General features: G+C 45.0%; 1 protein-coding gene across 10 annotated transcripts in view; it reads right to left on the bottom strand.

Annotated features, from left to right (window-relative positions):
• LOC125428543 (zinc finger protein 883-like) overlaps window positions 1–19,432 on the bottom strand; it is a 454,328-nt gene extending 434,896 nt beyond the window's left edge. The window contains exons 1-10 of one of the 10 annotated variants that reach the window (XM_048488822.1): window positions 19,374–19,432; window positions 17,192–17,383; window positions 14,232–14,732; window positions 13,838–13,934; window positions 10,442–10,515; window positions 10,088–10,214; window positions 8,501–8,623; window positions 7,027–7,476; window positions 4,958–6,855; window positions 370–561 (exon numbers count right to left, since the gene is read on the bottom strand). In XM_048488822.1, coding sequence (XP_048344779.1) covers window positions 559–561; window positions 4,958–6,855; window positions 7,027–7,476; window positions 8,501–8,623; window positions 10,088–10,214; window positions 10,442–10,515; window positions 13,838–13,934; window positions 14,232–14,654 — 3,195 coding nt within the window. In that variant the 5' untranslated portion in view covers window positions 14,655–14,732; window positions 17,192–17,383; window positions 19,374–19,432 and the 3' untranslated portion in view covers window positions 370–558. Of the gene's footprint in view, window positions 1–369; window positions 562–4,957; window positions 6,856–7,026; window positions 7,477–8,500; window positions 8,624–10,087; window positions 10,215–10,441; window positions 10,516–13,837; window positions 13,935–14,231; window positions 14,733–17,191; window positions 17,384–19,373 lie in introns of those variants that run through there. The other 9 variants (XM_048488829.1, XM_048488832.1, XM_048488823.1 and 6 more) reach the window with 9 other exon arrangements.
• Window positions 19,433–21,833: the final 2,401 nt, after the last annotated feature.

Below are 21,833 nucleotides of genomic sequence, written 5' to 3'. Positions count from 1 at the left end.
TGGATTGGAAAATTGCACTGGCAGGTTTCTGCACCTCTCATCCACAACAGAACTCAAAAGCATTCTGACAGTTACAACCATAAGGGATCCTTTTCTCATATGTGGTGCATTAACATGGCTAAATCCTTTTGCTAAATCCTTTTGGGACATGATACTCAAAGAAATACAAAAGATATATTAAAAATAAGAATGGTGAAAAATCCAGAGTTTTGCTTTTGGGACTACTGGGAGGTGTCATCCCAAATTAATTCAGATTGCTCTTCATGTATCTGTCTACTGCTGCATGGACGTTGTATGAACAGAAATAGAGATATGAAAAAATTCCAACAAAGGAAGACCAGATACAGAAAGTCACAAAATATTCAGAAATAGCCAAATTAACAACTTTATTAATGGATAATAATACAGAGAAGTTTGCAGAAAACTGGAAACATTTTACAGACTATATTGAAATAGGGTAGAAAAGAATAATTACAGGATTTGAGTTCTAAAAGAAAACAGCAGATTGAATTAGAATATTGGTAATGATACAGTGTGTAATTGATAAATTGTTTTACTTTAAAGAGATGCGTAAACCTAGAATGGATTAGAATTAAACAATGAAATAGCAGGAAGTCATTATATAGTTTTATGGTGTGTAATTTGATTAGTTATAATAGGCTGAGTTCAGTTATTGGAAGAATTGTGTTTTGGGGGGGTTGAGTGTGTGTTCTTTGTAGTTTGCTTTTAGTTTGCATTAATGTATTGTTTGTTATGAAAGTGTATATATTGTTCTTTTATGGGAAGAAAATTAAAAAATTCTATTACTGAACAAAAGAAAGCATTCTGACAATTTAAAAAAGGCTTATATTTTGGCACACTGCAGCCCTATGTTTAGAACTCGGGCAAATATCATATGCCACGATGGCCTGGCTGAGAACTGTCAGATACTGGCTACGTATCCACTATTTGCAGGATCACTCCAGTTTGTTACACCTCATGCTTTCCGACTATGCAAATTCTGGGTGGCTGAAACTAGTTGAGGGAAAAATCAACACTCTTGGCTTTTCATTAGAGTCGTTAGTCCCTCTTTCCCTATCAGAAGCATATAGCTGCTTGAAAACTAAGCTATTAGAACAAGAGTATGTCGGGGATATGATAATAACAGCTGCTAGAGGAAAACTTGTTCCCACCCTGACCCTGCTTATTCCAATTGAACAAGTACACATAGCCAATTATTTACAGTGGATCACCAACCCTAAATTAAGAAGAGCTTTAACACTGGCCAGATTCAATCTAATGCCTTCTATGCTGCTCTATGGCAGATATCAACACATTGATAAACAGAGGAGGCTATGTCCATGCAATATGGGTCAGGTGGAGACACCTTCGATCATACCCTCTTTCATTGTGTAAGGTTTGCAAAAATCAGAATGTCACAATCTGCACTTATCCCATTTCTGTATAACAATCTAACTGATGCTCTTAAGATACCTATGCTTTTGAACAACATGGATCCCACAGTTTTGCTTCTGGAGTGGGGGGTGGGAGTTGAGAGTGTTCGGAGAGAACTCAGCCCGCAGTCTTTCATGTGCAGGAGCGGGGAAACAAAACAAGCCTTTTTGGGGCCCATAAAATTGAACCCCCGGAAGCAAAGGTCTCCAAACCTGGATACTATTACCAGGAGGGCCTCCTGAGCCACCTTGAAAGTCTGGTGCCTCTATCTTCAAAAATGTGCAGCCTGCCTACACACTCAGAAATTCCCCATTGGCTACAATGGAGCAAAGTCACTGCAAAACAAAGAATCTTGGGCAAATTTCTTGGGGTGCCTGTAAGGGGTGTATTTTTAAAGCTAGTGACACCAAAATTTCAGGGTATCATCTGGTAACTATTCTTACGATGCCACCCAGTTTGGTGAAGTTAGGTTCAGGGGGACCAAAGTTATGGTCTCTCAAATGGGTAGCCCCCATCTCCTGTTAGCTCCCATTGAAAACAATGGGGATGGGGCACCCCCTTTAGGGGTCCATAATTTTGCTCCCCCTGATCCAAACATCACCAAACTTGGGTGGTATCATCAGGACAGTCTCTGGATGGTACCCTGAAATTTAGATGCCGCCAGGGGTAGGGAACCTGCGGCTCTCCAGATGTTCAGGAACTACAATTCCCATCAGCCTCTGTCAGCATGGCCAATTGGCCATGCTGGTAGGGGCTGATGGGAATTGTTGTTCCTGAACATCTGGAGAGCCGCAGGTTCCCTACCCCTGCGCTAGCCTTAAAAATGCGCCCCCTGCAGGCTGAAACGTAAAAAACACTTAAAAATTTAAAAACACACAAACGAGCCTGAAATGGTGCCCCCCCACGTGACCAAATGGGGGGCGCCCAGGGACCTAGGGTACCCCCTGTCCCTAGGCAGGTACGCCACTGCTGGGGACTGCTATGTCGATGATGGTCACTTTCTTGTCCTCGATCACGGTGATGTCTGGTGTATTGTGTTTCAACACTTTGTCCGTTTGGATTCGAAAGTCCCACAGGATCGTGACCTTCTCATTTTTCATTACTTTCTCTGGACAATGTTCCCACCAGTTCTTAGCTGTTCTTATGTTGTAATTCTTGCATAAATTCCAGTGGATCATCTTGGCCACTGAGTTGTGTCTCTGTTTGTACTAAGTCTGAAAAACACGGAAACTGGATGGGCTACCTCCAGAAAAACACTCGCCCAAAACAGGGAAGTTACAACACACTGATTTATAGCATGAATGACAAGTCTAAACGTATTAATAGTATTATAAATACATTCTTATAAAATAGCACTGGAATCAAGTTCATTCATAAATCCCACAGATAGGAGACCATTCATGAGTAGAGGCAATGTTTCAGAAGTCAGTTAGTGATGGTGTAGATGAATCACGTAGGCATGTGGGAGCCGGTCACTTACCAACCACCAGAAGATCGTAAATTAGACGTGTTGGAGAAGACAAGCCCTTTCCAAAACGCTGGAAGAATGTTAGATTCAATAGCAAAGGGCGCTGAATAAACTTTGCAATCACTTTTGCATCACCTTTGCAGAACGCTGGCGCGCTGTAGAGCGTTTTCGAAAGAATACTCTTCCTCAGTGTATATATTCTTTTGCGTTCATACTGTTATGAGTGGCTAGTATTTGGATGGAAGACTACCAAGGAAGTTCAATTTTGCTATGCAGAGGTAGGAAATGCTAAAGTTATCATGAGTCGACTGAGACTTGATGACACCCAGTTATTATACACAAAGAGCTGAAGGTGGGACAAGCCAGCTGATATCCCTGGGAGGTCTGGTCAGATTGCATGTGAGACTGAACCATCAAAGCACCAAGCCTGGCCAGCCCAAGATCTGCCGCACTGGTGGGCTTGTAACTTCAAAAGCAACACCCATCTTGCCTCCTTGATGCTTTCTACCCCTCTCCCCTTGAATGCCCGAGTACTTCCACTGACCTGGGGAAGTGAGGAAAGGTCTCTCAGACCTGCCTCTTGCAGCTCTCCTGTGCTCTACTTCCCTCATGTGAGCTGTGAGTCAGGTGGAATATTTCTGCACCATTTCCCTCATATCCTCGTCTGCTGGTGCCTCCCCTCTAAGTAAAATTAGTGTATGAAATATCATCAGATCTTTTTCATATGAATGACCTCCAAAAGGTCTTCTTATTAACAGCCTTGTCATGCAAACTGAGAGTTGTGGATGCCTTGATTGAGAGATGATTCCTTAAGTTCTAGCACAGTGGTTCTCAACCTGGGGGTCGCCTAAGACTCTCTGCATCAGTGTTCTCCATCTGTAAAATGGATAAATGTTAGGGTTGGGGGTCACAACACGAGGGACTGTATTAAAGGGTCACGGCATTAGGAAGGTTGAGAACCACTGTTCTAGCACATGGACATAAAGTTGAGCATGGGGGGAAAATTGTGGGAGGGGGAAGAGGAAAGATAAAGGAGGAGATAGGCTAATATTACCTGATCCAAGGTGAGCAATAAGCTGAGAATTGCAGAGAGTCCAGGTAGCAAATGTCCAAGGAGAGAGACAGAGAGGGTCTTGCAAAGCTGTTGCAGGAGTATACAGGTAATGTGCAAAACGTGGTACACCCTTTTCAAAGACCTGGCCAACTCTCCCCTTCTATGTGGGAAAGTTCCATAGTTAAGCATGGAACTGGACTTTCCCATGATTATGACTGGTTCAAGAAATAAACTTTAAAATTGACTGGGGAGTTTGAAATAATTGCCTCAAAATTTAGCAGGGAAAGTCACAAATGACACTTGACATTCCAAAACGGGGAAGTTTTCAAAACATCGAATGTGTTTGACTCAATCAGCTGTTGGGCTGCTTTGATGGTTCAGAGATTACCTGTTAACTGGAAATTATCTTGTTTGATGAAATACCTTTGAACTAGAGATATGACTGTATGCCTGCCTTGGAGCTGTGTGTGTGTATGTAAAAGCCCTTCTGATGACCTGCCTCCGTGATGACATGTGCTCCGGACATGACAACCAGGAGCGCTCCCTCAAATGTATCCCAAATATTTCATCATTGCACTCTGGGTTTTCAAGGGGGTGCCCTTCCAAAGAATTAACAGAAGATTGGGTATTAAATTGGGGTGTCTTAACTGAGGGAGGGATAGGGGCCTTAATCTCAACATTCAAAAGTTTTCTCCTTTGTGTTAGTTCTTAACTGGTCATCAAAACTGCATCTAACAGAATCTCTTTACATATTCAAAGCATTCCAAATATTTATCCTATCTGTGTGCTCTTTGATGCCTTTGGAGACTTCTACTCTCATTGAATCTCTTTGCATTCTGAACATTTAAAAAGTTTCTCCTTATATGGATTTTAAGATGCTGTTGAAGATGGCAACTCCGACTGAATTTCTTTCCGCATTCTGAGCATTCAAAAGGTTTCTCCCCTGTATGGGTTTTTAAATGCTGTTGAAGATTGCCACTCCGATTGAATCGTTTTCCACACTCTGAGCATTCAAAAGGTTTCTCCCCTGTGTGGGTTCTTTCATGCATTTGAAGATGATAGCTTTGACTGAATTTCTTTCTACACACTGAACATTCAAAAGGTTTCTCCCCTGTGTGGGTTTTTTCATGCCTCTGAAGATGGCTACTCTCACTGAATCTCTTTCCACACTCTAAGCATTCAAAAGGTTTCTCCCCTGTGTGGATTCTTAAATGCTTTGAAAGACTGCCACTTTCACTAAACCTCTTTGCACACTCTGAGCATTCAAAAGGTTTCTCCCCAGTGTGGGTTCTTTTATGTTTTTGAAGATTGCCAATGCAACTGAACCTCTTTTCACATTCTATGCATTCAAAAAGTTTCTCCCCTGTGTGGGTTTTTAGATGCTGTTGAAGATGGCAGTTCCAGCTGAACCTCATACCACACTCGGAGCATTCAAAAGGTTTCTCCCCTGAGTGGGATTTTAGATGCTGTTGAAGATTGCCATTCCGATTAAATCTCTTTCCGCACTCTGAACATTCAAAAGGTTTCTCCCCTGTGTGGGTTCTCTCATGCATTTGAAGATGATAGCTCTGACTGAATTTCTTTCTACATAGTGAGCATTCAAAAGGTTTCTCCCCTGTGTGGGTTTTTTCATGTCTTTGAAGATGGCCACTGTCACTGAACTTCTTTCCACACTGTGAACATTTGAAAGGTTTCTCCACAGTGTGAGTTCTTTGATGTTTTTGAAGACTGCGCCTCTGACTGAATCTCTTTGCACACTCTGAGCATTCATAAGGTTTCTCCCCTGTGTGAGTTCTTTCATGCTCATGAAGATGGCCACTCTGACTGAATCTCTTTGCGCACTTAGAGCATTCAAAAGGTTTCTCCCCCGTATGGGTTTTTTCATGCTCATGAAGATGGCCACTCTGACTGAATCTCTTTCCACATTCTGAGCACTGAAAAGGTTTCTCTCCCGTATGAGTTTTTTCATGCTCATGAAGATGGCCACTCCGACTGAACCTCTTTTCACACCTTGAGCATTTAAAAAGTTTATCCCTTGTGTGTGTACTTTGATGCATTTTGAGATTGCTACTCCGATTGAATCTCTTTCTGCAATCTGTGCACTCAAAAGGTTTCTCCCCTGTGTGTTTGATTACATGATTTGCAAGATGGCTACTCTGACTGAATCTCTTTCCACACTCTGAGCATTCAAATGGTTTCTCCCCTGTGTGAGTTCTTTGATGCTTTTTAAGACTGCCATTGCAACTGAATCTCTTCCTGCACTCTGTACATTCAAAAGGTTTCTCTCCTGTGTGGAGTCTTTGGTGCACAAGGAGCAGTAATCTGTTTTTGAAGTACTTTCCACACCGAAAGCATCTATGTCCCATTATACTGTGCTTTGGAATATGTACATTACTAATTCTTCCACCAGAGAAAGTCATTCCACTCTCTAAGCAGATCAGTGACTTCTCTTCTGAATGAATTATTTGGTGTTGAACAAGGCCTGATTTCTGTGAGAAGCATTTGCTACAATCTAAACAGTTGTAATGTTTCTCTTCTGTATGTTTTCTTTGATGCCTAAGGATCTCTGCTCTATAAAGAAAGCTCTTTCCACACTCCAAGCATTGATGAGTCTTCTTTCCACTGTGAATTTGCAAATGGATATCATATTGGGTTTGATTTGAGAATTTCATTCCACATTGCAAGCACTTATATGATTCTTCCATCATGTGAATTACTTCGTAGAAATCCTGACCTTGGTCAAGAATGGGTGTATCTTTCTTCTTGACCACTTGACTTTCTTTCTGCTTCTTCATTTCACTTTGATTCCTGATGTTTCCTTTCAAATCTTCTTTCCTGACATTCTCTGGCAATAGCTGATGCACTTCCTCATCCAATTCATTCCCCTGCTCATGTTCTGCTGGAATAAAAAGAGAGGTCCCATTAGCACCCACACAAGGAGGTCTGACCATTTCAGTGGCTTTTCCTTGCTGCATGTTAAAGGTTAATAAATACATACGTTAAAGAGACATGGAAATCTGTTACATCAAAGAACCGGCTTGCAGTCTAACCCAATTATGCAGCTCCTCACCTGAATGAATTCTTTGATGTGAAGTTAGGGTTGATTTCTGACTGAACCTCTTTCCAAACTCCAAGCAATCATATGGTTTCTCTCCTGGGGGAGTTTGCCGATTGGAAATAACACTGATGTTCTTACAGATGGTCTTTTCAAAGGCCACATTTTCATTTTCAATTTCCGTGGATTGGGTTTTCTGGTTAGCATGGAGGCCTTTGTTCTTTTTTGTTTTGGTTGACCCTGCTTCTCGGACTGGGATTTTGCAGAAACCTTCTCTTTGGAAGACAGCAGGCTTATCCCTTCTCTTGTCTGCATGGTTTCCCACTTGACTCTTTGGTCCATCTCCATCCCTGAAGTTTCCTTTGAAGTCTTCTTCCTTGGCTTTTTGCACAAAAAAACCCTGGAATCCCCCAACTCTCTCCTCTATATGTCCTGCTGGAAGTAAGTAAGAGGCCCAGTCACCACCTACACAAGAAGCCAAGACATCCATCAGAACCTGCTCATTTATGGGTTTGCATTTCCTTGATCAGATTCCCATCCCCACCTCCCAAAAATGGGCTGCTAGTCACACTTTATCCCAAGTCAGACTCCCTAAGTGAGCAGCTTTTATATTCTGCCTATCCCACCCCAAACTTCCCATATGCACCTTCAGGGGCAAACATAGCAAAGAATGGCTCCCCCACTGTTCATAGATGAACTGTTGTAAAGCTCTTTTGAATTGATTATTGAATATTAAATAGAAGAAAAGAAGATAAGGTTTTTATACCGCTTTTCTCTCCAAATGAGTCTCATTGTGGCTTACAAATCACATTACTTTCTCCTCCCCACAACCCTGTGAAATGTATGGGAATGAGAATTCAGAGAGAACCATGGTCAGCCAGAAGGCTTCAAGTGGAGGACTAGGGACTTGAACCCCTGTCCTCAGGTTAGAATCCACTGATCTTAACCAGTATACCATGCTGTATCTTTGCAAGCAGTTACCATGACATACAGTCCTGCAACTGCCCAGAGAATTTCCTTGTGATGAAAGTCATGAAAAGGTAGTTTTCAACATTTGCAAGGGGCGGGGGGGATTTCACTGTGTGATCGCCATAGTTTTTTGGAACTGTCAGTTTGGGGAAGGGAAGTTAAGCTACAAAGGCAGCTAAGTGATGGCTGTAGGAAAAGGTCTGTTCTTAAATAACCTACACACCTTTGCTGGAATATCCCATGTTTAAATATACAGCAGCCCTTCAAGAACCACAGCTGAGCTCAGCTTTGGAGCCTCCCAAACTGCAGGCCCTAGGATGGCGAACCTATGGCACTCCAGATATTCATGGACTACAATTCCCATTAGCTCCTGCCAATAGGTTCACCACCACGGCCCTAGGAAGTCTTTCCCAGAAGACTGTATGACTCTGTCAAATGAAGAGTTGCAAAGAAGTGAAGCAGAAATCATCCAGGGCGATTCCTTGCCAATTCTTTTGACATAACCATGGAGGATACTCACTTGCAGCCAGCTCATCTGGGAAGGAAATATTCTCTTCAGGTCCTCTAGAGAAACTATCCAGGCTTCCTTCAGATGTAAGGCCTTTCTCTTTTTCCACCATACTCTCTCTTACCTTCCTGGCTCCTTTGGCAGAGAGAGAGAGAGACAGACAGACAGACAGACAGAGACAGAGAGAGACAGAAAGTGATTGGCCTTATATGGGGAAGGGAAGAAATCTAAGGAAGAGATGTTCTTTTCCCGGAAGAATGGAAACCTGATAATGATTAAAGCCCAAACAATGCAAGGAGGACGGATCCATTCCAGATCACAGTCAGAGGGGATGACCACAATCCCATCAGGAGGACAACTGTGTTGTAATGTATGTATGGCAACTGAGAGTTTTTCTGAGGGTTTCTCAGTTCGGCACTGGCCTCAAAACAGGACACTCTCTTTTGCTTGGGTAATGGCCACAACACTGGCCTGACTTGTCCTAGGCAAGCGAGGTAGCTCGGGTTGCCTTGCTTGGCCATGTTGAATATTGCTTTCGCAATCACCCCACAACCTTGAGGCCTCCTAAAAGCAGTAAGTATCATAGAATTGGAAGAGATCCCAAGGGCCATCAGGTCCAACCCCCTACACATCCCAGTTATTTGTTTGAATTCCTCTTCAGTGAGTTCCCCCCTTCATTCATCTCTTCAGACTGGCCAAAATGAGATCAGTGCTGTTTCTCTTCCCCTTAATTTTTACCCAAATGCTCTCAACCTGGCTTGCAGGATTTAAGTCATGGACCTACTCACAGCTGTAATAATATTTTACGTATAATGCTACTCTTCCTCCTTTCCTATTTGATCTGTTTCTCTGAAATAGGTTATACTATTCAATTCTTATGTTCCAATCATGAGACTCATCTCACCAGGTTTAAGTGATACCTACAATATCATATTTGTTTTGCTGTGTTAAGAGTTCGAGTTCATCTTGTCTATTTCTCAAGATCTGTGCATTGGTGTAGACATCGAAGGTCACGGTGCATTTCCTCTGGCTGCAGTGGCGTAGTGGCTAAGAGCAGGAGCACTCTGATTTGGAGGAAACGGGTTTGATTCCCAGCTCTGCCGCTTGAGTTGTGGAGGCTTATCTGGGGAATTCAGATTAGCCTGTGCACTCCCACACACGCCAGCTGGGTGACCTTGGGCTAGTCACAGCTTCTCGGAGCTCTCTCAGCCCCACTCACCTCACAGGATGTTTGTTTTGAAGGGGTAAAGGCAAGGAGATTGTAAGCCCCTTTGAGTCTCCTACAGGAGAGAAAGGGGGGATATAAATCCAAACTCTTCTTCTTCTTTAAGGTTTTTCCCCTCCCATTGTTGGCTTCTTGACCTATTTTCTCAGTTCTCTCTATAACCTTTGGACTATCATCACTATCACTCGATGAACTTTTGTGTGCTTGAATCCTCCCTCCCACACATAACTCAGTTTGAAGTCCTTCTGATCAGGGTTGAGAGCCTCCTGTAGTGGGGAAGGTCTCAAAACAATGGATGGCTGTTCATTATTTTGAGCTGTGCATCATCTCAAAGGGAGCAATATGGGCCTTTGCAACCTATGAAAGTTTCTTACCCAGAGAGGCCACACTCTTGTAATTCTCCAGCATTACTTCCATGTAGAGAGCTCTTTGGTCCAGATCCAGCAGGGCCCACTCTGCCTCAGTGAAACACATGTTCACCTCCTCAAAGGAAACTGGAGACTGAGAGGAAAAGCATGCCTGAGATCATCCCAGGAAGATCATTCCAGGAAGAGATGGCACTTTGGAAGGGGGCTTTCTGGTAGGATAACTGATGTGTATGTTGGCATGTGTATAAGGAGTGGGGTTCAGAGCCTCTTGACTGGACCCCTCAGCACTAACTGCAGGAGAAAAGCCCCCCTGTTAAAGAAGGGTGGAGATTATCCCCCCACCCCATTCTTCATCCCTACCTGGACTGAAGCAGCAGCAGCAGCTGTTTCCACGGCTTCACAAAGAAAATGGAGCAACACTGCCTCTTGACTGACTGTGAGGGACAGAAAATTAGTAGAAAGGGTAATAGCCTCCACTTCCTGTTCTGTTTGCTAGTGTGAAACACACACACACACACACACACACACCAATTCTCAGGGCTGTGTAATCTTGCACTATGTACACTCAAAAAGAACTGTAACACTTATGGAAGAGAAGCACAAGGCACCCATGAACCTTGGGGGGCTACAAATGCTGCTGACACGGTTCAGACTTTTGCAATGCTTGAAACTTGTCTAGTGAACTTTGGAGCTTAAAAATATGAGAGAACTCTGCTGGATCAAACCAAAGGGCCAGATATGCTGTTCTCCCACCAGCTGGGTCTTTGCACCTGCCCCTAAATCCAGGTTGGTGTGAGGAAAAATGGAAGCAAAAATGACATTGCGCAGTGACTTGCCATCACAAAAAATCCAGGTGTGACTTTAGTGCATCTGCAAACTGAGGGTAATACCACTGTGTTCCCAGAGAATCTGATGACCCACTAATGTCAAATCCAAGTTTTCAGTCAGGCAGAACATAATGTGACATCACATCCACCCTAAGCCTCACCCCAAAGGTGCTGAGAATGTCAGACGACAGCCTGGCAACCCTAGACCACCATCCTATTTCCCACAGCAGTTGTCAGATGCCCTGGAAAGATTTCCTGGCACCTAGTAACCAGATTTCAGAGCACTCTCCCCAGAATGTGCAGGCTCCACTTATTCACAAGATTGAAGAGCTCAGTCAAGATTTGTCTATCATTTCTTTTGTGCCACCTTAAGTCGTTCTCATTGGGAAAAGATGCAATCAGTGTGAGGAACTGCCTCCATGACTATGTCCAATCTTCTATTACAGGCATCACTATTAGTGAACGAGGAACTACTTCCATGACTATGTCCAATCCTCTGTTACAGGCATCACTATTAGTGAACAGAAATGGCAACCAACAAGGATTTGAAGGAGGTATCTAGTTTTCCCCTCCCCCACAATTTATTCTTTCAGTTTCCTGAAAGCCCCATAGCCTCTCCTTTTTCTGCTTCTTTCTTTTCTTCTGTGGTTGCCAACTTCCAGGTGAGGCCTGAAGATCAGCTCTCCCTGTAGGGTTGCCAGGTACAGCTTGCAAAATTCATGATGTCGTGGGGGCAAGGTTTGGGGAGAGAAGCTATGTCAGCAGGGTATAATGCCACAGAGTTAATTCTCCAGTACAGTCATTTTCTCCAGGGGAATTGATCTCTGTCATCTGGAGAGAAGAAGTAATTCCAGGTGATCTCCAGTGTCCATTCAGAGATTGACAACCTAATATTCCAGGTGAAAATGGTTGCTATGAAGTCTAAGGCATTATACACTTCTGAGAACCCTCTCAGGGTCTACTCTCAAATGCCAAGGTTATTTATTTATTATATTAATATCCCGCCCTCCTTGACCAAAGTTGGGCTCAGGGCAGCACACAAACATTTAAAAACAATTCCATTAATACATAAGATATAACTATCATTTAAAACTCAGAACGATCAAAATTTAAGCTTATTAAAAACCCACTCAGTCCAGATCACATATGAGCCCTTGCAGAACTATTCAAGCACAGGCGACTTCAAGACAGGGCAGCGCTGAAGATAACGGGTTGCGGGGAGGCCAGTAGATGGTATTGGGACACACGATAGCCCTCAACCAAAGGCCTGGTGGAACATCTCCATCTTACAGGCCCTGTGGAATTGTTTAAGATCCTGCAGGGCCCTGATGTCAGCTGACAGAGAGTTTCACCAGGCTGAAGCTACGGCTGAAAAGCCCTGGCTCTGGTCGAGGCTGGTTGCACATCCTTGAGGCCAGGGACAACCAGAAGGTTTCTGTCAGAAAACCAAAGCGTTTTCTATGGGCAATATGGAGTGATGTGGTTCTGTAGATATGATGGTCTCTGACTACTCAGGGCCTTAAAGGTTATAAACACAATCTTGAACCTGACTTGGAATTCCCATGGCAACCAGTGCAGTTTCCAGAACACAGGTGTCATATGCTTTCTCACAGATTTACCTGTGAGGAGTGTGGCCACTACATTCTGTGTTAGCTTTGGAGTCAGTCTCAAGGGCTAACTGGGAGGTGGCAACATTATCTCCTTCACAACTTTCTATGTTAAGCTTTTTCATCCCCAGCAACTGCAAAACTGTGGTCTAGTTGTGTGACCACTGGCCAAGCCCACTAGTATGATTGGGCTTGAACGATTTCTTGAACGATTTCTGGGGTGACCTCTCACTTTCACATGTAATCCCCTGCCCACACTATTCCCTCTTTCTCTCTCCCTGCCAACACCCATACCCTCTTCCCTTTCCCTGCCACATTTTCTCCTACCCAGTCATTCACCATCCTACCTTTTACCTGCCTTCCATCTTTAGTTATATTTATTATTTATTTACCTCATTTTACCCAACCTTTCTCCACAGTGGGGACCAAAGTAGTTTAACATAACAACTCTGTGAAATATAGGTTGAAAGTACATGACCAGTCCAAATCACCTAGTGAGCATCCATGGGAAGGTGGGCATTTGAATCTGGGTCTCCCAGACAATACTCTGAAGCACTAACTGCTGCACCACTCTGGCTCTCATAGGGTGACTGATGTTGAACAAACTAGCCAGGCCTAGTTGAATCATGCAAATTGGGTGGTATCGTGTCATGCAGAGTTTGCTGCCAGGCCTAGGTTTCCAATCTCCAGGTGGGAGCTGAATATCCTCCAGCATTGCAACTAAACTCCACGAGACAGAGATCTGACCCCCTGGAGAAAATGGTTGTTTTGGAAGATGGAGTCTATGGCATTATTTTCAGCTGAGGCCTCCCCCTCTCTCCCTGCCACAAACCCTGCCCTTCTCACTTTCATTCACAAAATCTTCAGTAAGTTCCCAACCTGAAATGGCACCACTTGCCAGGTCAGAGCCCAAACAGTCCTCCCACAAGGCCAAAATAGGCTTGCAAAGCGCCTTCCCCCTGCTTTTACTGAGAGTACCAAGTCTTGGAAGCCTGTGGAACAGCCACTGAGAAACTTCACTGCTTAAAATTACAGGTGAACCTTTTGATCTTTTTGCTGGTTTTTAAACTCCCCAATGTATTCATTTTGGGTTCCAACTTTTTCTGCAAACCTGGGGCCCTTTTCAGGTTTGTAGAAAGATCAGTCTTTCACATTCTCAGCTCCAGTCACCAGATTTAAGTATTCATCTTTGGCCAACTTGCCGATCAGAATATATGACTGAGTGCCACAAGTTGTGTGAAGAAGTATTTTATTATTTTCTCTAATTTATACCCATCGAATTCACTGTTTGCTCTAATCCCATCCAGGCACTGACTCCTTACCACCTGAGATGGTATCTTGGGCATGCTGCCCTTCCTCCATCAGAGCTCTTTCTGTCCTAGAGAACTCAGCTTTTATCTTCACCGATGGACTCCACATCTGAAACAGCAATGGGGGAGATGTATATGAGATGGAATGGAAGACACCAAGGAAAAGATCCCACCCCACTCCCAGACTCTGCACCTTTCCATAAGCAGATCTGATAGGGTTTTCTTTGAATTCTGGTGAATAATCTTTAGGGATAAAAAAATTCCTCAGGAATGGTGGCTGGTGAAGCAACTTTTTAAATTTCCATTCTGGATTATTAATACCTGGACAAATATTGGGCAAGGAAGCTTTAGAAAAAGCCAGATATTGTTACTTGATTTGGACATACCTGGAAAGAAACACCCTCACCTGTTCTCCCTGCCTCTTCTCCTCTGCCTGACTCAGGAGGAAACCTTCAGCCAGGGCCACTGCCTGGGAACTGGTCTCTGGCCCGCATCCTCTAACCCAGACCTGCATTTCCATGGGCAGGATGGTCAGGAACTGCTCTAGGATCACCAGGTCCAGAATCTGCTTCTTGGAGTGCCTCTCCGGCTTCAGCCAGTGGTTGCAAAGTCCGTGCAACTGACTGCAAACCTCTCGGGGTCCTTCAGCCTCATAGTAGCGGAACTGCCGGAAGTGTTGACAAAGTACTTCTGAGTTCAGGGGCTCCTGATCCCAGATCTCTGGCACAGTTGTCTCCCAGAATTCAACACCGCTCCCAGGTTGGATGGGATGGGGGCCTTTCCATGCTCTCTTGCCAGGTCCAGGTCCTTCTGGGTCCTCCTTTTCCATCTCCTTCCCCTTCAATTGGGACACCTCCAATTGTAAAAAGAGGCCTTTCCTCACTTGGCAATGGAGAGATGCCTCTTCCTGCAGGAGGTGAAGGTGAGGAAGACAGTAATGTGCCATAAGGAAAACAAAAGAGAACAGAGATTCATGATGTATCAGAACAAATGTGCTTTTGTGGCTTGTAATATCATTTTGCTATCTTACATACCCACCTTTATAAAATGTCTCAGCTTCTTTAAAGATTCTAAAAGAATGTCTATTATTACTTTAGAGGGCTTTTCTGAGGGTGGAGGGAGAGGGGAGAAGGGGAATTATTTTTTAACATGTCCAGTCCCTCAACTCTAAACATAACTTCTATTTAATTCAAAGAGAGATATCAAATAATTTTCTTAAAGAACTGAGAGAGTTCACATCTTTGACGGTATGCTCCCAACTTGTGACACTTAACATTTATGAAAATAACAATGAACAAACATTAAATTTGCCCTTTCTTTTTTCTTCTTTTTAAAAGATATAGTATACAGAACTGCAATTAAGTATATAAAACAATAATTAATATCTACCAATTCCAAGCCTGGTTTCTGACTTCTACCTAGCCAGTTTTTTTAACATATAGACTTGCAGCTCTGCTTTGCCTTTGTGTGTCATGTGTTCTTTTTTTTTCAGGAGTTTAGCCTAGCCCTGAAATATTAATGTGTAGCTTTATTTTTAAAAGCCAGAGCCCCTCTGAGGTAAGTGACCTGTAGTTTCAGACCCTCCAATCACTCTGGGAAGATGCGTATAACATCCACTGCAAACATTAACAACAAACATCACTGCACAAACAAATAGCCAATGAATAATATTAATATGTAGTTTAATAATATAAATAAATCAAATAAATAAAAACACATTTTAAAAGTCAGAGCCCTTTTGAGGTAACTAACCTGAAGCTTTAAGCCCTCAAATTACTCTCATTTGCCCCATTTGCCCCAAAGCATCCTTTGTGTTTGTGTGGGGGGGGGGGGGGGGGGGAGAAATCAGTCTCCTTAAGAGCAGATCCTAAAAAAATTAATCAGAACTGATTCAGAGAGCAAGGGGCAGAGCCATGGAAAGCTCATTCTAGTCTGCTTTGGGAGGTTAAGATCACTTCTATATACATTGTCTCCCCCATGAATAATGCTCAACAGATTTCCATCTTGCGTGGCTCCTGGAGGGTGAGAAGCATGGTCAGGCCCCACAACTGGTATGGCTTTGGGTGGGGGGATCCCCTTCTTCAGTTCCTAAACTATTTTGCATCCCTAGAAAACCTGTCTCCCCAACTCAAACATTGGCCCCTTCCGCACGGGCGGAATATGGCGGCCTGGGGACGGCAAAAATGCCGTCCCCAGGGAGCCGTTCACACAGGGGGCGCAGCTGCTTTGCAGCCGCGCCGCCCAAGTGGCGTGAAGCCTCCGTTTTCCAACCTCGCTTACCCAGCGAGGTTTTTGGAAAACGGCGGCTTGTAGCCGCTGCCGTGCGAACGGCGCCTTGTAGCCGCTGCCGTGCGAACGGCAGCGGCTCCACGGCGCCTTCCCTCCCCCCAAGTCCAGGCGACCTACCTGTCCTGTGGCCCTCCGGCGCGTTGCCGAGGCCTGGGGACACGCCCCCTCTGCCCTACGACTCCGGAGCGGTCGCGCAGGGCAGGGGGCGTGTCCCCTGGCCTCGGTGACGTGCCGGAGGGCCACAGGACAGGTAGGTCGCCCTGACGACAGCGCAACTCTGCGCCATTGTCCCGGGAGGTTCTGGGACCGTTCATGCGAACGGTCCCAGAGGGATCGGTTCGGCGTCATCTATGCCGACCCGACCCCTTCCCCCGCCGTGCGGAAGGGGCCATTGTTTGGGTGCCCTGTGGAGAGGAATTGGACCCAAAAGATTTTTAAAATACTGCACCTCAGTTGAAGTTGGGTGCAAAAGGGACCTGGGTATATGTCTAATCTAGATTAATTTAAATGGATGCTCATGAAATCATATGATTTACACAGAAACAAAAGAAAACTGTCATGGACGATGCTATCGCTACAGTAAAGGGAAGTCACATATGACTGTGAAAAGCATCTTTGCCTTTTGATCTCCTGGAGGGAGGACAGGAAACTATGCAGAGGTGCTAGGATGAAACTTCAAAGGCCTAAGTTACCTCATGGCCTGAACAGAGTTTTCCTGAGAAGGGGAAAACAAAGGTTTTAGAATTCCATCTTGAGACGTGGTCAGGGAAACATCTCTGGGCCATGGGTTCCCGGAATGGGGACAAAGAACCAAAAGGGATGTAACTAGCTGATTAATCTCTAAACGCATTTATGTTTTATTTCTTTGTTTTGAACTTTTACAATAAATCCTTGAACAATCAGCTGATCTGGAGTTTAATAGGAGGGAAAAGAACCCAAGACCGAGGTGAGATAAGAGTGGCTCTCCCAAGCTTAATCTCAGCCTCAGTCGTCATATGGTGGCAGCGGATTCTCCTATACTCCAGGGTGAACACCTTCTTGACTTTGTAGCCGGCTTGCAGTAATGGAGCAACTTACTGGCAGCTGTTGCGGGGAAGAAGGGTAGGTGCAGATTGTGGACCATACAGTGGAGGTCACACTGCATGAGTCTCATCTGGCCTGTGAAGTCCAAGAGGACGAGCTGGTGACCACTGGGTCTGATGCAGAGTCGGACGCCGAGGGGATCTACCAAGGACAGCTTCGGCAGCTGGGCAGCAAGTCAATCAGCATCTGGTAAGGAAAAGCGGAGGGGTGGAGGCTCACAGAAGGACTCAGTCGTCATAAAAACTACTATCACATGTACATCATGTCTTAGTCTTCAGGTAGCACAATAAAAATTGGGCATCTACTGCTTCTTGGTGCACAAAGCACAGGTCCTCATGGATCCTGATGATCTTTGCCTCCCAACATTCTCCCAACATTCACCCTCAACTCACAGGTCATGTATATAGATACAGACTGCACTGTAAAAACCTGACATCTGTTAGTGGCACCATTACGGTGCAAAGGCATGGGTTCAAAGAACATCTGTTCTTTGGCATGGGTTCAGAGAACTCATGGATCCTCAGGGTTTTTGCATTAGGTATTCCCAAATTCACTGTCATATTACATGTTATGTCTATATCCATAGACTGCACTCAAAGAAATTGTGGATTCTATGTTTTGAGGTGCCCCTACACTGAAAAATGGAGCTCCAAATCACAGATCCTCACTAATTTTCTTCTGGATCACTTCAGGTTTACTATCAAATTACATATCATGCCCATAACCACAATGGGGATTGTCTGGCTCAAAGAGACAGAGGGGAAATTCCAACCTTCAGCTTAGTAACTACAAATGTCTATTTTATTTACAGAAATCTGACCACATATAGAAAGCTAGCTCTTCAAGGAGAAATGTTGTGCTTGTATGAATCATGTCAGAGACTGATTTCTCTTGGGAGTGTCCAGTGGGAAGCTTTACTCTTTCTTTTCATCCAGCACTTGGCATCACTGACACTGAAGAGATCCTGTGAGTCCTGGGATCTCAGAGATCCCAGAACGCAGAAAGAACAGCAAAGGGTCAGAATTTCTATAGGGAGAAATACAAATGAGATTGGAAGGGGCTCTCCCTTAATTTCCCCAAAAGCAAAGGACACTGCTGAATTTCTTGGGATCCAGAGGTAGGGGGAGGGAAAGGCCTTTTAGGGCCAGACTGGCAAGAAGTGGAGGAGGCAGAAGTGGGGTGCTCTCCCCAAATCTCCTGCACCTCCTCAGTCTTGACCCATCAACCACTTCCTTAGTCTAAAGCAGCTAGAACGTCCCTTTCTTATTCATGTCTCCTTTGATTCCCCAGTTTTTCTTTGGTTTGCATGAAGTGGCTCTTTCTGGCACAGGAAGGGGTATGTGAACTGGGTGAGGAAGAAAGGGACTCTCCCCCCATTCACTGCTCCCCCTTCCTTTTCTATGCTGTGGTGCTACATTTCTCCCCCCCCCTCCTCAAGTCCCCTCAGCTCATGAGACCCCTCCCAACCATTCCTGCACCAGCCTGAAAAAAATCAAACCTTCCTCCTGTAAAGGGGGTGCAGGAAATTACTCCCCACATAGCACACTTTTAGGACTGTGGACTCTGACCTTTTAACTACTCTGCGCTATGTGCCTCCTTCATCCAGGAAGTCAAAGGTTTTTTTCTATTTTAATTGGGGGGGGGGGCAAACAGTGTGTGGGGAGAAATGGAAGGTTTTAGGTCCCCAAGGAATTGCTCCCCTCCTCTAGAGACCCTCTTTCCTTTTTGCCCCCTCTTTGCTCTCTGCTCGGGGCTTTGTTCTCCAGAATGAAGGGACCTCCTCTGCAGACTCGGTCCCATTTGAATGCGCCTCCTTTGCACGCACAAACAGAAAGGGAGGGTCCTGGTGCAGATTTCCCATCTCACCCCCGCTTATTCCTCTCCCTCGGAACTCCTCCAGCATCTCTCACCCACCCTGCAAAAGTCGATCACTTGCAAGGACTCTGCAGCGCAGGGAGGGGGCTGGATCTCATCCCCCCCCCCTCCCGATGCAGAGAGGAGGCGGGAAAGAGAAAAGGCAGACGGAGAAGCCCCAAGACTTTGAAGCGGGGTGGCTCTCCTGCACCGCGGCCCACCCTCTGACCGCCCTGCCCTTCCACCAACCCCATATTTACCAGCCGCGCGCGCGCACCCCCCCCCCTCCTCCTCCCCAACGAGCCCCGGGGTTCCCCTTTACTCATTCGGAAGAACCATCTTCTGCTACCGCTACATTTCGGGTCAGAAGGAAGTGGTTCCCCTACCTCCTTCCCTGGTGGCCCATCTAGGATTTTGAACTCGCTGGCTTCAGTTGAAGCAACTGTTGTGAAAACAGTTATAATTCTAAGAACAGAGCCCCCGCCCCCCATACTGTGCGAATGGCAAGTGGATGGGGCTTAGTCCATAATATTAACCTTTCCAGGGCTTCCATGTCTACCAAAGTAGTTGCTTTGCTTTTGTTACCGCTACAGCTTGGGTGATAATAAGTGATTTCAGCTCAGCAACTTAATGAGGCGCAGGAAGCAGGCGTTCTTCAAAGCAAAAGGATTTTATTGCAGATGGTGGTCACAGCTCGATCACCTCTTGCAACGCAGTGAGAGAATCACCTCTTGCAACACAGTGCAAGAACTTTTATTCCCAAACTTCAAAGGGGGCAAAGGGGAGGTGAGGGGGCAAGTCCCTCACCCAAAACACCAATCATGAAACAAAACAGTTTACAAACAAGATACAATTACACTGAATGGGACTCCCAAATCCCGCTGTCAGGCGTCTTCCCGCGAGATCTCGCAATGGTGCTGAAGGAGAGCCGATAGCAGTCCATTCCAGGTGGCTTGCTATCGCACTCAGCTGATCTTATTATCAGCTGGCTGTTTCCTTCAGTGATGCCCTCAGGCTCCCATCTCTCCTTGCTGTAACAGAGAAAAGTTCAAACTGTTCAATGGGGTTTCCTGCACGTCTTCCAACGGCAGGGAGACCTTTGGGTGCTGGCCGCAGATTTGATTTGTAATTCCAAAGAGGGTTGTTGTCCTTATCAAAGAGTCGGCTGGGCGTTGGTCTAAGCTGCATTCCAGAGCCAACTTTCTTGTCCCTTAATATCAGACCTAAACTGGCTATTGCTTTTACTATCAGACACAAATTTCAAAAATAACATTTCTAACGTAAACATTAGAGAAACGTTAAAGGATAACACATGTACTTATACTTATAGGCAAGACTTCACAAATACTTATTGGCATGGCTTTCTTAAATCTAACAATAGCAAAACCTTAAGCTAACTGAAGAACCTAACTAAGCTAACATCCTAAGCTGCAAGCACATCCTAAATTCAACTTAAAAGGGGCATTTATGACATCCTAGAATGACACCAACACAAGGGAAACCATATAGCATTGGCACAATCATACATATACATTCTTTGTGAACCTTATGAAGGTTTCTGAACCACACAAGTCTCTGCATTCGGGGATGGAGCCAGTGTAGCCAGGCAACCTATCTTCAAGAAAATATTTCTTTATTTTCTTGTGGCGGTAACACTTTGAAGAGATTCGAAACCAAGAGCCCAACTGTTTAAAGCACCGATCAGAAACACTTTGAACAACTGGAAACAGTTACAACTTTCAAGCATCAGCTATTGTGTTTTTTTACGGAATTCTATATACAGCAGCTTAAAGTGACTAAAAACCATCAGCGAAATTGCTATTTCCCCCCATTTGGAATGATAAGTATATAAAGGTTAATTCTTCACTTCTTTTTTCTTCCGACTTGAATGGGTAGGGAATGGGCGGTCAGAGTCCTAGTTTGCCCAGGGCACCACAAATGTTTGGGCAAGGAGATGGAGGGGTGAGCCCCTTCTGCTTAGGAGCTTGGTCAGCAATGCATGCAGGGGGCGGGGGGGCTGAGTTCTGCTCAAATGCAAGCAAGGTTAGAGCAGAGAAAGTCTGGAGGATGTTGACAGGGTGAGGCCACCCACTTCTGCATCAGAACAATATCCCCTGTATGGTTGGGAATTTTGAATACTGACCAGTTCATCCCTTCCTTCTGTTTGCCAGCTGAGAGCCTGGAGTCATGTGGCTGTCAGTCAATTAACTGCTGGCAGAGAGTTCAATCCTGTTGGTCAGTATAGTGCAGTGCAAATAACTGTGGACTGGGATTGTTATTCACAAAGCATATATCAGAGAGCTATAGGGGAGTCCTCCATTTCCCCTTTCCCACAAACCGGGATCCATGGCATCTGCTCGGCATACTGACAGTATCAAAAGATATGTATGCAATTCAACCTTGTGAATAAAAGAAGCCTGCACATTCTGGGGAGCGTACTCTAAAATCCAGTTGCTAAGAACCAGGGACAGTGGGAAATTTTGTTTGATGTTCTTGCTTATTGTTGGGGCATCTGACAGGCCACTGTGGAAATAGGATACTGGTCCAGGGATGCCAAGCTGACCTGGAATCCCTAGCAGCTGTGGGGCGGGGCTTGGGATGGATGTGATGTAACATTATCTTGCATTTGACTGAAAACCTCCTCATTGGTGTGTTCCTGGCAGGGGCGTACCTAGGCAAACTTGAGCCCTGGGCAAAACCTGAGTTTGATGCCCCCCCCATGGGCGGCTACCCTCCCCCACCGTGACCCAGAACAATGATTTTTTCCACCAGGTCGTTCCAA

The sequence above is a fragment of the Sphaerodactylus townsendi genome, linkage group LG03 (genome assembly GCF_021028975.2).
Source record: "Sphaerodactylus townsendi isolate TG3544 linkage group LG03, MPM_Stown_v2.3, whole genome shotgun sequence".
NCBI lineage: Eukaryota > Metazoa > Chordata > Lepidosauria > Squamata > Sphaerodactylidae > Sphaerodactylus > Sphaerodactylus townsendi.
This window is presented reverse-complemented; position numbering and strand designations above follow the sequence as displayed.